At 39.5% G+C, this 13,880-nt stretch overlaps 1 protein-coding gene across 1 annotated transcript in view; it reads left to right on the top strand.

Annotated features, from left to right (window-relative positions):
• The window catches only part of LOC124139630 (cadherin-related tumor suppressor-like), a 140,427-nt gene extending 126,916 nt beyond the window's left edge, over window positions 1–13,511 (top strand). The window contains exons 12-16 of the mRNA XM_046506866.2: window positions 135–238; window positions 7,631–7,947; window positions 8,213–8,418; window positions 8,626–8,884; window positions 9,281–13,511. Of these exons, the coding sequence (XP_046362822.2) occupies window positions 135–238; window positions 7,631–7,947; window positions 8,213–8,418; window positions 8,626–8,884; window positions 9,281–10,992 (2,598 nt within the window). The 3' untranslated portion in view covers window positions 10,993–13,511. The remainder of the gene's footprint in view (window positions 1–134; window positions 239–7,630; window positions 7,948–8,212; window positions 8,419–8,625; window positions 8,885–9,280) is intronic.
• Window positions 13,512–13,880: the final 369 nt, after the last annotated feature.

Below are 13,880 nucleotides of genomic sequence, written 5' to 3'. Positions count from 1 at the left end.
ACAATTTCTAAAAAAAAGAAAGATATTTTCCTTTCTTCAATAGAACTGTCTTGTGACGCATCCACAACTCCACAACCTGTTACTCTGCTACCTGTTTCTCAATGTTTAACCCCATTTTGCGTCTGATGTTCCAGGGCGCCATCCTGAAGGTGCAGCACTGTCCTAACGGAAACAGCACTTCCTGCGAGGAGTGCGCCGTGGGACATCCTTCCTGCTACGTCTTCATGGCCGATAATGGGTAAGGTTCCTTGTCATGCATTGTGATTGTTTTCAACTGCATTAACCACAATGGGAGTTCAATGATTTCATTGAAGGTGCATGTGTTAACATTTGAATTGGAACAGATGTGAAAAAAGGATTCAACTGTTTCTGCCTGTCTCTTCTTGTTACTTCGGTCTTGGTGAAAGATTTTAGGATATTTGTCTTTGACAAATCGTTGTTGACACAATCTTCTGTCAGACTGGATAGGGACATTTAAGAAACTATCATTTTGATCTGAGGTTGGCGTACATCAATTTCTGTCCGATGTTACAGATATTTTTTTCATACTGGATGGCATTTGGTATATAACTAGCATTGATTTTTAATCAAAGTAAAGCTTTCCATAATGTATGCTGAACAAAAACTGTTAGGGATCATGAATATATTTGGGGATATATTTTTGTAGCACACAATTTCATTCAAATATCAAAATAAATATTCATTAATCTTTACATATTTTTTTTCAATATATATGATAAATTGATTTCATTTCCCATATTTTTAACTTTTAAGATATCAATAAATATGTATATATAAATATAAGCGACAAAACTCTGTCTATGATCATATTGTACAATTCTGTCGATGTTCTGAGCATTAGAACCTCATCTTGGTAATCAAGTTTTTTTAGGACCAGTTATATACCGATCTTGACTAAGTGTTGGTTGAAGAGTCACAATATGAGTCCTTGAGTTGAACATACAACATGTGAGTGCAGGCATCAGGCAGTAAGAAACTAAATACACGTGCATTTGTTGGGAGGTAATATACGTCTACATGCAGTATATCAAAATGACGTTTGCCGGAATCTGAAACTTGGGTCGTGAGATGGCTGTAAGAAGATAGATGTTCTAGATAAACTTTTACGAAGTAATCACAATAGACGTTGATTTAATCAGTATAAAATGTACCGTTATAGTCAACACAGTCATGTTTTTGCCAGATTAATCTATCTAACATATGATCCTAGTGCAATAAAAATAAATCTGGCTTCTTGGTTTGTGTGCCTGTTGCCTCAATCGATCTTCCAAGTTGCTAAAAAGACAAAGTTTTTGGGCTTATCTCCAAAGAAAATGGATGCCAGTAATTTAAAAAATGGGAGAATCATGATCACACGAGATTGGAAGGAATATATTGAGGTCGTGAGGCATTGTTCCATTGTGATATGGAGGTAGGGTGGCTCAGTTGTGAAGGTGCTGTGGTTACCTTTGCAGAGTTATGTCCCTTAGGTGTGCCAGGAACCTATTATCAAGGGTTTACATCCCACATTCGCCTGCTTTATTGGCACCATACACATACTTGTTGGTTTCATCAAAGTGGTTAGCGTCAATGATCTACATCACTTTGGGCTTTCCTCACACATCAAGCTGACATGGCCGGAAATACTGTTCAAGGTGGAATTAAACCAAACACCCACTCCATTAGGACATACGTGGTAATCATTCTTCTTTCAACACGATACTTAATAGGTTTAGAGTTTCTAAATGTATGCTGTAAAATATCTTGATGACAGATTAACAGGCATCACTTGTGAATTTTGTTGTTCAGAATCCATCAATTGCCTTCGTGCTATTTGAAGGGCAATTATTGTTGTGAGGTACACACGATTGCTCACTCTTTCATTGCAACAGTCTTGACCCTTGATCTTTTGGCAGCCATTTTTGACACTCGCTGTCCGAAGAATCAGAGATTCCTGTTGAAACTCACAGAAAATTAACTATTATACGGATAAGCTATCAGAAGTACAACTGTATGCATTAAGATACCATGTCCAAGTTTATCAAGACCACTTAATTTCAAGTGGAGATATTTGAAAGTAATAACTGCATTTAATCTCATTGATAACGTGGCTGATGATTTGTACGATGTTAAAGGTGAAACGACAATGGCTTATTGCTCCACGGTAATTGTAAACAGGGAGGCAGGTTTTCGGTTGCTAATTTAAGAAAAGTGTTTACAAGTGCTTGAAATCATTTGCAAACTATTGTGTAATAAGATAAACATGGGGAGGAGACAGCTGAAGTGCTGCCCCGTGTGTATATTCCTTCGAAATGTTGGCCCTCGAGCCGAGGAGTGTATTTGTACAGTACTTCAATATGTGCAGAATCGACAGGTTTGAGGGTGGGTGCTCGTTGCAATGTGAACCCATCGGTTGTCTTGACAGGAAGCCAGTCTCTAAACACGATAAATTTAGATTTATAATTTTTTCCACATTTCCTTGCCACTTTTAATCAATTATGCTTACCTTAACCCAAGATATGAATTTGAATCACTCCACCTTAACATAGCAGGGTGTTTTGGGGGTAAATTTAAGTTTATAATCCATTTTCTCTATCACCCATCCCTCTTAAGACAACTTACTCATCGTTTAACTATTCCCCACTCCCTAACACCACATCCACAATTTCTCGTGATTCTAGACAAATAGTCATCTGTCGTAAAGGATATCACAATTGCAAGCAACTATCTGAGCAGCATGTCAGCCATCTTTGACAGAGTGTCACAGACCTCAGCATATATGTACGTGATTCTGCAAAATGAGCCGTCTGTTGTTCCGATTTCCAATTTCACCCTTGATGTTTGCACACAGACTTGAACAACTGTCGTTTCTCCATCCCTCCTCTGCAACACTCATGTCAAGCGAGCATGTCGGACATGTTGTCGGGATAGCGTCACATGCCGCCATGCTGAATATGTTTTTTTGTCATTTTCCTGAAGTAATCTGTTACCCCACTGTCAAACCTAAATAACAGCTCATGTTTCCACCAGGGACTGTTGACTCAGAATACATCCCTTCAACCACAATGTACAGTTTACATCTCGTCGCCACCTTCCGTGAAACGTCACCTTCGTATGATGGATCGTGACTGTTTGATTTTTGTCACGCGTTTGTTACCAAATACTTGTCCCGATATTTCAGCATTGGTTTTGACTAGTGGATTACTTGTCTTTCCTGATGCTGGCAAACAATCTGGGGATAAGTTGTGTACAGACGTCGACCCCAGCGCTTGTTACTATGACTGTTGACTGGGGCCTTGTTTAAGTTAAAGATTTGTGTCCACAGCTTACTGGAGCTGACCAGTCATTAGCAATACTCAGTGCAATAATCTCATGAATATTCATGACCATACACTCGGCAACGTGCTACTGGTTCTATTTGGGGAATTATTTTTGTCATATTTTATCCATCGTGGAGATTGTTGTCCTTTTACCAAAGAGCAATCTGTTTACATTAAGGCTTTTTAGTCATCCAAAATGTCTCATTATGTGTAAAATGATACCTCATTGAACTTATTTAAAGGATTTATCATTTTATATTTCCTGACATCCATAGCAAGAATGTTGACATTTAGATGGGAATAGTTTTGCTAACTAAGTAATACAATGTGACATTTAAAAGTTAGTTGCGTTAATTTTAATTATATGTTAATGTTTGTGTGGTCAATTAGCTAAAATAATTTGGCAGAGATAAGATTTCCTGGTTCAGTTAAATATTTGAATCCATTGTGTAAATATTAGAATGACCATCTTGACTCCATCTGTCGAGTTTGACCATACAGGATGTGAGGCAACCACTTAGGTGAATCAGGATTGACCAAATCCTATGACAACACAGAATTCCATCACAATTTCAGGTCAGCCTTTACAGCTGATCACTGTAACTAGTCATTCTGATTAGCCAAAAGCAAATTACTTGTGGTTTCTGGTGTCCCTAAGCCCACTCGGTCTCTTATTACGTATTCTCTCCCTCCCTGCTCTAAATCCCAGGAACCTCGCCTTTTCCTTATCCTGAATTTAGGTGGACTTTTCTGTCTGCTTGTTCAAAGGGAGGAAGAGGATCATAGGCCTAGCGGTGTGGCAAACCGGGCTAGTTTAGCTGCGATTATCTCGGAACGTTTTTCTGACAAGACGGTGCCGAATTTTGAAATATTCTGCAAATAGAAATTGTGTCTTCCTCTGCAGTTGTTTGTGCCTTTCAATATTTATTTGTTTAGGATGGTTTCCGAGTTAAATTTGGAAAACTAATCCTGCTGCTATGCAGCCAATGAGGAAGTTGAATAGTTTGTGTTTAAAACTTTGTGACAAACTACAGGTTTGGTGTTGTTTGTCCAACTGGGACAGATTTAAGATTTAAACAGTCAAAAAACAAACTATTTCAGCCCCAAAATACATCCACGTATGCCTCTCTTTCATCATGAATACAATTAGTGTCAGGTAAATAGTACCAGAATTATATAATGGCTAAGCTGATTTGTAATTGAATAGTTTAAAGCTGAGTAGATGGCATGTAAGTATTATGACAGTAAGAATGTGAAAGAAATTGTTTAAGCTGATGAGTTATTTTATTCTACTGGATATTTTCTCTGATGCAAAGATATGTGAGTTTAAAGTTCTCATGTCAGTGTGTTGGGGTTGGGCAGTTGGTTTTCGGGCTAAAAATATAATTTAGGAAATAACATTGATATTTAACATTTTCTCAAGTCAGGTGTTGTCATGTGTCTGTTTGGTGGATTAGGTTATTATAGCTCTCATTTTGCATTTCTACACAGAGACATTCTTGTAGTTTCATAATGTATTCCTTTCAAAATTAGAACATTAAATTTGAAACTTTGCTCAGTTCAGATGGTTGTATGTTTTTTTTACATATGAAGATGGTTATTTTAACTTATATTTTGGATGTCTCCCAAAGAACTTAATAAAAGCTCAACTTTAATCCTAAACATTTAGATCCAGATTTATCAGTGAAGGTGTATTATGTGGCTAAGACGTGTTATACATATTCAGATCAATTCAATTCCCCTATCGGTGGGTGTTGGCTGTTTTGACGTCTTTTCTGTTGTCCCTGGACAGGAGTGAGTATTAAGCACCAGGGGTCCTGTAGAGACAACGTGTTATGTTGTGATCACGTGAACACCTGAGTTATCTCCGCTGGGAAGTTTGAGATCATACAGTGACGTACATTAAGTATTAACCTTGTCATTCACTGTTATGTATTATTGGCATGAAGAGGGATTTACTGCCTTTGTATGTTTTGAATTCAAATAGCAGTTAAAGGACAATTATGCCAAAAATTCCCCCTTTCCTACTCTTCAAGTCCTACTAATTTGAATAGATCAAATACCACACCCATGAAATTGCCTCGACAACCAAATGTTAACTTTAATCTCATAACTGTGGAGATGGCACATTTATAAAACACTGATGATATGGTTTGAAACTCCACACAACACTTACATTGCTCAAGACTCCTCTCCATGAAGTCGTGCAAAAGGCACTTGACATTTTTTCACATGTCATTTGGTCAGTTTTTATTCATGTTGCATTCTCAACTCCCTGGGGAGTACATATCTTAGATACTTAGAATTGTATGATGATGTGTGTTCTGAAATTCCAAGGAATGAATGATGTTGCTTTGTGAGAGGCATTTGGGGACAGTTTACTAACACAGAACCCGTGAACTGCTTTCCTAACAAAGTTCATTACTACAGAAAGTGTAGACAGATTATGCTCCAATGTAATTCAACACAACAGCAACTATCTCAAAAGCGTTTGGCGCCTTCAAAGGGGTGAAGACTATGGTGAAACACTCTCGACGAAGAGCTAGATGACAGTGTGTGTCGACCGGGAGGCACTTCCTGTAGATTAGGGCGCTGATTGAGTATTCTCACATGGTGCACCGTGCATGTACACCCATGACATAAGACGCAAAAAGTGAAAGGTTTTTCACATCTATCGCAAGCTATAATTTCTCCTGTCTTGCTTTATATTCATCACTCACTAAGCGTTTGATCTCGCCGGAGGATAATGTTGGCCAAGAATTCAAAATATAAGCCGAACTTGACAGGTGAGCCCTATCTGGCAGACACACACACCAGGGGGAACTGCTTATGTAACGAGAAAATTAAATTTTGGGCTGTGAATTAACCAAAATGTTGAAAAGTTTAAATATTTATGTTTGGACCATTTGTATATTCTAAATCAAGTTAAAGCGTGCAACATATGTAAATAATATTATGGGTGTGTTGATGCGTGCAAATATGTGGGTCTGCCATCAGATGCTTCGGTTGGGGAAAGTAAATAGTTGATTTCTTAATGGGAAGATTGTTGTAATTTTGTACCTCAGGCTGAAAAACCTTTGGCAAGTATGCTGCATCCCGGAATTGCACTGAATTGTTTTATGTCAATTAGCCAATTAGAAGCCTTGGCACATTATTAGTTACATGAGGCTGGAGATAAGAGGCTAGATTTGACACAAGTCTTGGCCCACCTTACTTGAATGGGTCTGTGATAATTTGTTTAGTTCATCTTCGAATGTTTAAATGATTAAATATTTGGCATGTGACATTAATGTGTCCAGCTGTTAAGAGTACTTACTTAGCAGTGAGGATGCTGGCTTCAATTCCAACATGAGAATGATGTGTGGAGGTATTGCTAAGATATTGCTAAGGTATGATGTTAACTCTCAGAGACCAAAGATTTTGTCTTATGGAGGGACCTGTGATCTTTCATGATTTATTTTTTAAAAGTTTACTCCGGTTTAGGGTAAAAAGTGTTACAAGTTTTAGAAAGAAATGTCATTTTTGGTGTAGGTTTGTTCTTGTTTTATTGAAAACATTATTAAATAGTTTGTCTCCAAAGTCAGTAGATGCATGTTCAGATTGAGAACCCTTGTGTTCTCATTCATTGTGTTCAGATTGAGAACCCTTGTGTTCTCATTCCTTGTGTTCAGTTGGAGAACCCTTGTGTTCTCATTCCTTGTGTTCAGATGGAGAACCCTTGTGTTCTCATTCATTGTGTTCAGATGGAGAACACTTGTGTTCTCATTCATTGTGTTCAGATGGACAACCCTTGTGTTCTCATTCATTGTGTTCAGATGGAGAACCCTTGTGTTCTCATTCATTGTGTTCAGATGGAGAACCCATGTTCTCATTCATTGTGTTCAGATGGAGAACCCTTGTGTTCTCATTGTGTTCAGATGCAGAACCCTTGTGTTCTCATTGTGTTCAGATGGAGAACACTTGTGTTCTCATTCATTGTGTTCAGATGCAGAACCCTTGTGTTCTCATTGATTGTGTTCAGATGGAGAACCCTTGTGTTCTCATTCATTGTGTTCAGAAGCAGAACCCTTGTGTTCTCATTCATTGTGTTCAGATGCAGAACCCTTGTGTTCTCATTGTGTTCAGATGGAGAACCCTGTGTTCTCATTCATTGTGTTCAGATGCAGAACCCTTGTGTTCTCATTGTGTTCAGATGGAGAACCCTGTGTTCTCATTCATTGTGTTCAGATGGAGAACCCTTGTGTTCTCATTAAGTAAACAATGTCCAGTACATTGACACAATGTGTTAATCACGTGTTTACTAATTCCAGGTCCAAGGTGGTGGAGTCAGTTGATGCCCTCAACATCGGAGGAGTCCGCAACATCTCCAACGTTCTCCAATACGCTGGAGATGTGCAGTCACATGACTTTGTTGGGTGTGCTCACAGCTTCGAGGTGAACGGCATCGACATGCTTGACATCAAAGGGGCCCTCCATGCGCACGGGGTCAGCGACAAGTGTCCGCGGTCCAACTCGGGCGGCAAGTGTGCCTTGGTGTCTTGTCAGAATGGTGGTCAGTGCGTGGACGAGTGGGCGACCACCAGGTGTCAGTGCACGAAGGATTACATGGGAGATAAGTGTGAAGAAGGTAAGGGGCATGTTTTCTGTTGAAAAAAATGAATGAAAGTCCATTCAGTTAGGGGTTTCCTTTGCATGTGTAAGCCTGTAATATGAGAACAAGAAAATCAGGTTTCTTTTTACTTATGCAGGTGTCTGCTTAATGTGTGATATAGTTGTCTAAGATATTTGTAGAATGCAGTTTTCAAACTGGCAAGATTAGAAATGTTGCTTTTAAATCAAAGTTTGTTCTTTTTGAGATTTTGTTATCAATGTGTTTGTGGTTGTGTTTGCAGAATGGAAACCATTTGGGTTTGGACCTGATTCAACAGTGGAGTACAAGGTTCGTGAAAATTATCGCAGAGACACCAAAGTAGCGGAAATGAATTCTAGGGGAAAACGAGCAGTGGACAGTTCGAAGGCTTTCCTTCGTTTCCGAACTACAAAATCCAGTGGAAATCTGTTGTATGTTGCCATCAACAACAAGAAGTCCTATGTCTGGGTAAGTCATTCATTCTCAATGCTTCATTTGCTAATATGGTTAAAAACTTTCTGAGGAAAAATATTTAAACTTTCGGAAATGTGTTGACTTATTTTTATATAGATTTTAAATGTTTTTCCAGTTGAACATTATTTACAAAAATCTGAAATACCCATTATATATTCAGTTGGAATTTTTTTACCTGGAAAACTGTTGTGTTTTATTCAGATTGAGGACAGCAAATTGAAGTTTGTCCTGATGAACGGTGACGTCAATGAACCACTATCAATTGAGGGTGCATCTGTGACAGATGGCAAATGGCATAATGTCACTGTGACTGGATCCGGGAACAACTTCATCCTCAAAGTGGACGAAACTACCACTGACACAAAGAATTTTGGATCATCCTTCGACTTTTCTTCAGTTGATGTAACGAAAATGAAATTAAGTGGAGAAAGAACTGTTCCAACTGGCACCAACATACCAGGTAATGTTTGCTGGAGAAGTCGTGGAGTTGGGGTGAATGTGTTTGTTACATCATGGCGTCAGCTTAATGCTGGAGCAAGGCTCCATCACTCAGGTCAATTACCAATTGTTTAAAAGTATGGTTGACACACTAGGGAACATAACCAGGACAAGTCAGATGCTCACATGATTAGCAGATCCTGGCATAACAAAGGGACACAACCCAGTTCTGATTGTGGCACTTTGGTGGTAGAGGGGTGGGGATTAGAACTATTTCAATATCATAATAGGATGGATTATTTTCCTTCTTTTTGTTTTTAAGTAAATTAGATAGGTACTTGATATCATTACAACTTTAAGTGTATAATTAGGGTTAACGTCGTTTTACCAACTAACAATTTGTCTTTGTTGACTTCAGGTTTTGATGGGTGTATTTCCTCCTTCTTGGTTGATGATGAGAAACTTCCATTCGGAGGATCCGATGGTCGGTACGCGATCACGGTGTCGGGAAGTGTGGAGACAGGTTGCCAAGCCCTGTGTGAGAATAACCCATGTGGAGGTGGGCAGACGTGTAGCATAGATGGAGAGACAGTTGCTTGTGTTGCTGCCCCCGACAGCGGCGGAGGTCTCCAGATCGGCGTCATCATCGTCATCTGTTTCTTCACTCTGGTTATCATTGCCATCGTCATTGTGTTCATCATTTTCAAGCGACGTGGAATGTGCCAGAAAACCTGTCTGAAAAGTCAGACGAAGACGAACGGCAACCTCGGCCACAGTCTGGGTGGGTCTCAGGAGAACCCAGACTCGGGATACGTGGAGAACCCAAATGAGGAGATGATTATTGGTAACCACATCACCAATGAACTGATGCTGCAGAAAAGTAGCTCACTCTCAACAAAACCGGATTTGATTGGTTCTAACTCGATGGGCCGGGCTCTTCCACAGCCAGTGGAATTAGAAGATGGGACTGTTATTGTAGAGAATGGTGGCAGTGTCAGTCACATGCAGCCATACGATGAGAATATTCCTGAGTGTTACGATCTGGAAAATGCTAGCAGTATTGCTCCCTCAGATATAGATGTGGCATTGCACTACAGACATTTACGCAATGGCCAGGGTCCAAAATACAGACCCAACCCTCATTCATATCAGCAGAAGGCTCTGTATGGTCGCCATGGTGAGAGCCCATTGACATTCGGCCCTGGTGGCCGTCCTGGTTCTGTTAGTCCGAGCATGCTCAAACCTCGCAATGGCTACAACAATCCTAATTCAATGAGCGGGTCTGCTGTTTCGGTGCCGGCAAGGAACAGTCCTCACGTTCCAAACGTCCGGCGCCCCAACTCAGCTCAAGCGGTCATGAGGAACAGTCCGCTCCAGAACAATCACCGGGCCAGTCCTCTTGGCCAGCTTCAGATGAGAAACACTCCGCTGTCGCAGGCTCACAGTCGGAGCAACTCGGCTCACTCCCTTGGGAGCCATCACAGCCACAGCAGCTCCAGCTCCTCGGCTCCCAGGATCCCCACGTCACATCTACATAAGCCTACCAGACACAGCCGAAAGCATGGGGAGAAGGGCCTGACTGTTGAAGAGATTAACCGGCTAAATGCTCGCCCAGACAATATCGCACCTGTCAGCATGGCCGAAGCCTTGTCGTCCTCCAGTGGCGAACATAAATATCGGAGCATGAAGCTGCAGGAACAGCTGGACAGTGGAGTGTTGTTGGAGCCGCCAGACTCCAGTTCCGAGGACAGTGGAGCCAACGATTCATTCACGTGCTCCGAGTTTGAGTATGAAAATGACAGGACCAGAACTGACTTTGACCAGGGGTTGATATTCTCGAAGTTACCCGATGTACGCGAAACTGACGAAAACCCCGTTGATAGTCGTGTGAATTCTGATGGCATGGACTCTAATGGTGATTCCTTCACAAGTACTGTTGCTTCATCAGAGGACAATCCTTTCAATCCCAATCAAAAACCCAACGGGGCATTCAATTTTGATGCCTTGTTGAATTGGGGTCCGAACTTTGATAAACTTGTAGGAGTGTTTAAAGACATTGCCTTGTTGCCAGACAATGAAAAGCAGGCACTTGAAGGAGTTCCAGGAAATGATTATGAAGAGTATGTGTAGGTATTACTTAATCAATGGCTATTAATTCTCCTTTTGTTACCACTGCAGTCATTTGTGAGATCTTCATTATCGAGAATCTTCCATTCATGCAGAATGGATTTCGGATTCAACTGAAATATATTACCTCAGCATCGAGTATCAAAATGTAGATATCCTTTTCTATGGTGTCTTTTAGCAATATGTACATGTTCATTTTTGAACCGCCATTTTTTTAATTGTAAATAATTTAATTTTTATTTTAATCTATTTCAACAATGGTGATTATTTATGTTTTGCACCAAAGAGCAAATTGTAGAGAAGGCTTTGCTGACATTGTTAAGTCAAAAAACCATTGTTCCAGATACAAAATACAGGATACACATCAGATGTAAATATTGTCTTGTGATATTACGTATTAGGATGGAATGGAACGAGGTGACCTGTTTCTTGAGTTAGCAAGGCCTACTATTCTGTAGAAGACACAAGCACAACTGCTTAAGTGGAGGCAAACCAATGAATCTTGTCTGTGATGTGTACATGAACAAATACAACTTTCCTAAAAACTATTTGGCATAAATGTGAAAGTGCATCATCGGAATGACAAACAACTATTTATGATAACAATAATATTTGAAAATGTCCGCTCAGTTACGTAATTAAATTATACAACACATTAGGCATCTGGTGATGTGGAATGTCTACGAGCAGTGGACGACATTGCAAGTTGTGTATGTTTATGTACATGTTTTTAAGACAAGTTTGAGTAGAAAATGAGATTAATAAGACATAGCTTAGCAAAAAGTGACGCAAATCTTAAATTGCAGAAAAATGACCTTGACAAATCAAATGTCATCCTTAAGGGATGTTATTCATCATGTAAATCATTTTTTCATTCGTGTAAACTCCCTTTTTGAACCTTACATGCAACAATTGCTAGTTTCACGTCACTTGAAGGTAATGCTACTGTGTATGCCTCCAGAGAAATGGAAGTTAAACATCACTTACAGTAGTTTCTATGGCAACACCACAAGGAGCACTATTTATTTTTGATACAAATTGTATGGTTGATTGTATGAGTGTGTTTGATATTTTTATTGTGTACAGAAAAGCTGCGTTTAAGATCCTGATATTTTACTCTTGTACAGCAATTGTGTCAGGTCTAACGGCAGATCATTTGCTGATCGGTGCATGTTATGTCGATATGTAAATTATCATCACTTGAATCGAAGTTCTTGCCAGCATCGCCCACAATTTGCAAGTCGTGTGACATTTTATGTTGATAACATTCTCATTGCTATATTACCGAAACCAAACTTGGAGATTCTTCCAAAACTCTTACACTTGGTTCATGACCAAGGGCTCTCATACCTTGCATGAACCTGTGGATATTAGAGCAAATGTATATGGTCATGCAATTTGTCTTCGTGAAAGAATGATGTCACTATAACTAAAATGTCTACTAAAATATCTACTAAACCTTTGTGAGATGTGGTTTTGAATTCAGCGTCACTGAAGTCACATGTTCGCGTTTTCATTTGTGTCACCATGGAAACAGTTGCCAGGCAGATTTTCATGTTATCGCCCTTGTAACATCCCGTATATGCTCACATTTTCTTTGTTTTATTGTCATGACTACCATGTACACAACGCCTTCCATTCAGCTGCAAAGAGTGGTACAAGAGTTGTCTCCCTTCACATTCCATACTTCATAGATAACATGTCGTCAATTCTTTGTATCTTAATCAGATGGCATTTCTTGCAGTTTTATCAATGACACTGTCAGTTACACAGAACCATTGACTGTATCTTGTTATGTTTAAAGTGCTGGTGTTAATGCAATTCCGTGGAAGCGATATTATTGGTAGATCGCGGAACCTGAAAGCCAGTTCATCATCGCCTTGCAATGTATGTTCATGCACTGATCTTCCATGAAGATATTGGTACCACATAGAACAACAATATTGGTATGCTGCGATCTATATGGTATAAATATTTCCATATTTCTCTGCATAATGCCAATAATGGCAGTCTTAAGTTTTTGAATTTGAAGTCAGTCAATTGTAACCAGTTACGCCAGTAGATTGCAGATCAAGAGGTGAAATAATGACGTTCATTTCAATAAATTAATTTTGTTTCCATTCAGGCTATTCCTTGGTCAATTCAAACTATTCCAATGAAAATAATGTGAAAAAATTAAAAATAAAATGTTGTGATTTCACTTCAAATTATTCCAATGAAAATAAATGTGAAAACATTAAAATCCAATGTTGTGAACGTCATTACAAAGTCGTCTATGACTGCAACTTACAGTGTGCTAAAGGAAGGCTTTAGTCTGCTATGGCCTTATACTCGACACCTATGCAATCTGCCAAAGACTGACAGTGTATCTTGTACTTGTACAGTTCTCATTCAGTTGTATCGTAATTGTTATTCGTTTGTTTGACATTTGAATGCAAGGTGCGAACATGCTGTCATGTATCTGTGGTCAGAAATATAATTCAACATGATGAAATAAAATGCCAAATAAATATTTAATAAAATTTAATTTCGTCTGTCATGATTGATGGATGGCGTGTGAACACCGATCCACAAGGTTGAGGTATGGTGACAGAGAGGTGGCAACGCTGTTGCAGTCAGACACTGAAGTGCTGTCCATGTGCACAAGACCTCGTGAACACCCACTGTACACCTTCTTACTCCAGATCTGATGAGGTGTCACGACAGGCTGTAAAATGGTTTTGTCGTTGTGGTTGACAGTGCACCTGCAGGTTGTTGGTCGGTAAATAAGGGAGTCTGTTCGTTGGTTTGTTGTTTAATGCCGCATTCAGCAGTATTCAAGCTATATGACGGCAGTCTGGACCAGACAATCCACTGATTGATATGAGCATTGATCCCCGCTATTGGGATAT

Source organism: Haliotis rufescens, unplaced genomic scaffold (genome assembly GCF_023055435.1).
Source record: "Haliotis rufescens isolate VD_foot unplaced genomic scaffold, xgHalRufe1.0.p SCAF_7, whole genome shotgun sequence".
Classification (NCBI taxonomy): domain Eukaryota; kingdom Metazoa; phylum Mollusca; class Gastropoda; order Lepetellida; family Haliotidae; genus Haliotis; species Haliotis rufescens.
Note: the sequence above shows the minus strand (reverse complement) of the source record. Positions and strands in the feature narration are given on the sequence as shown.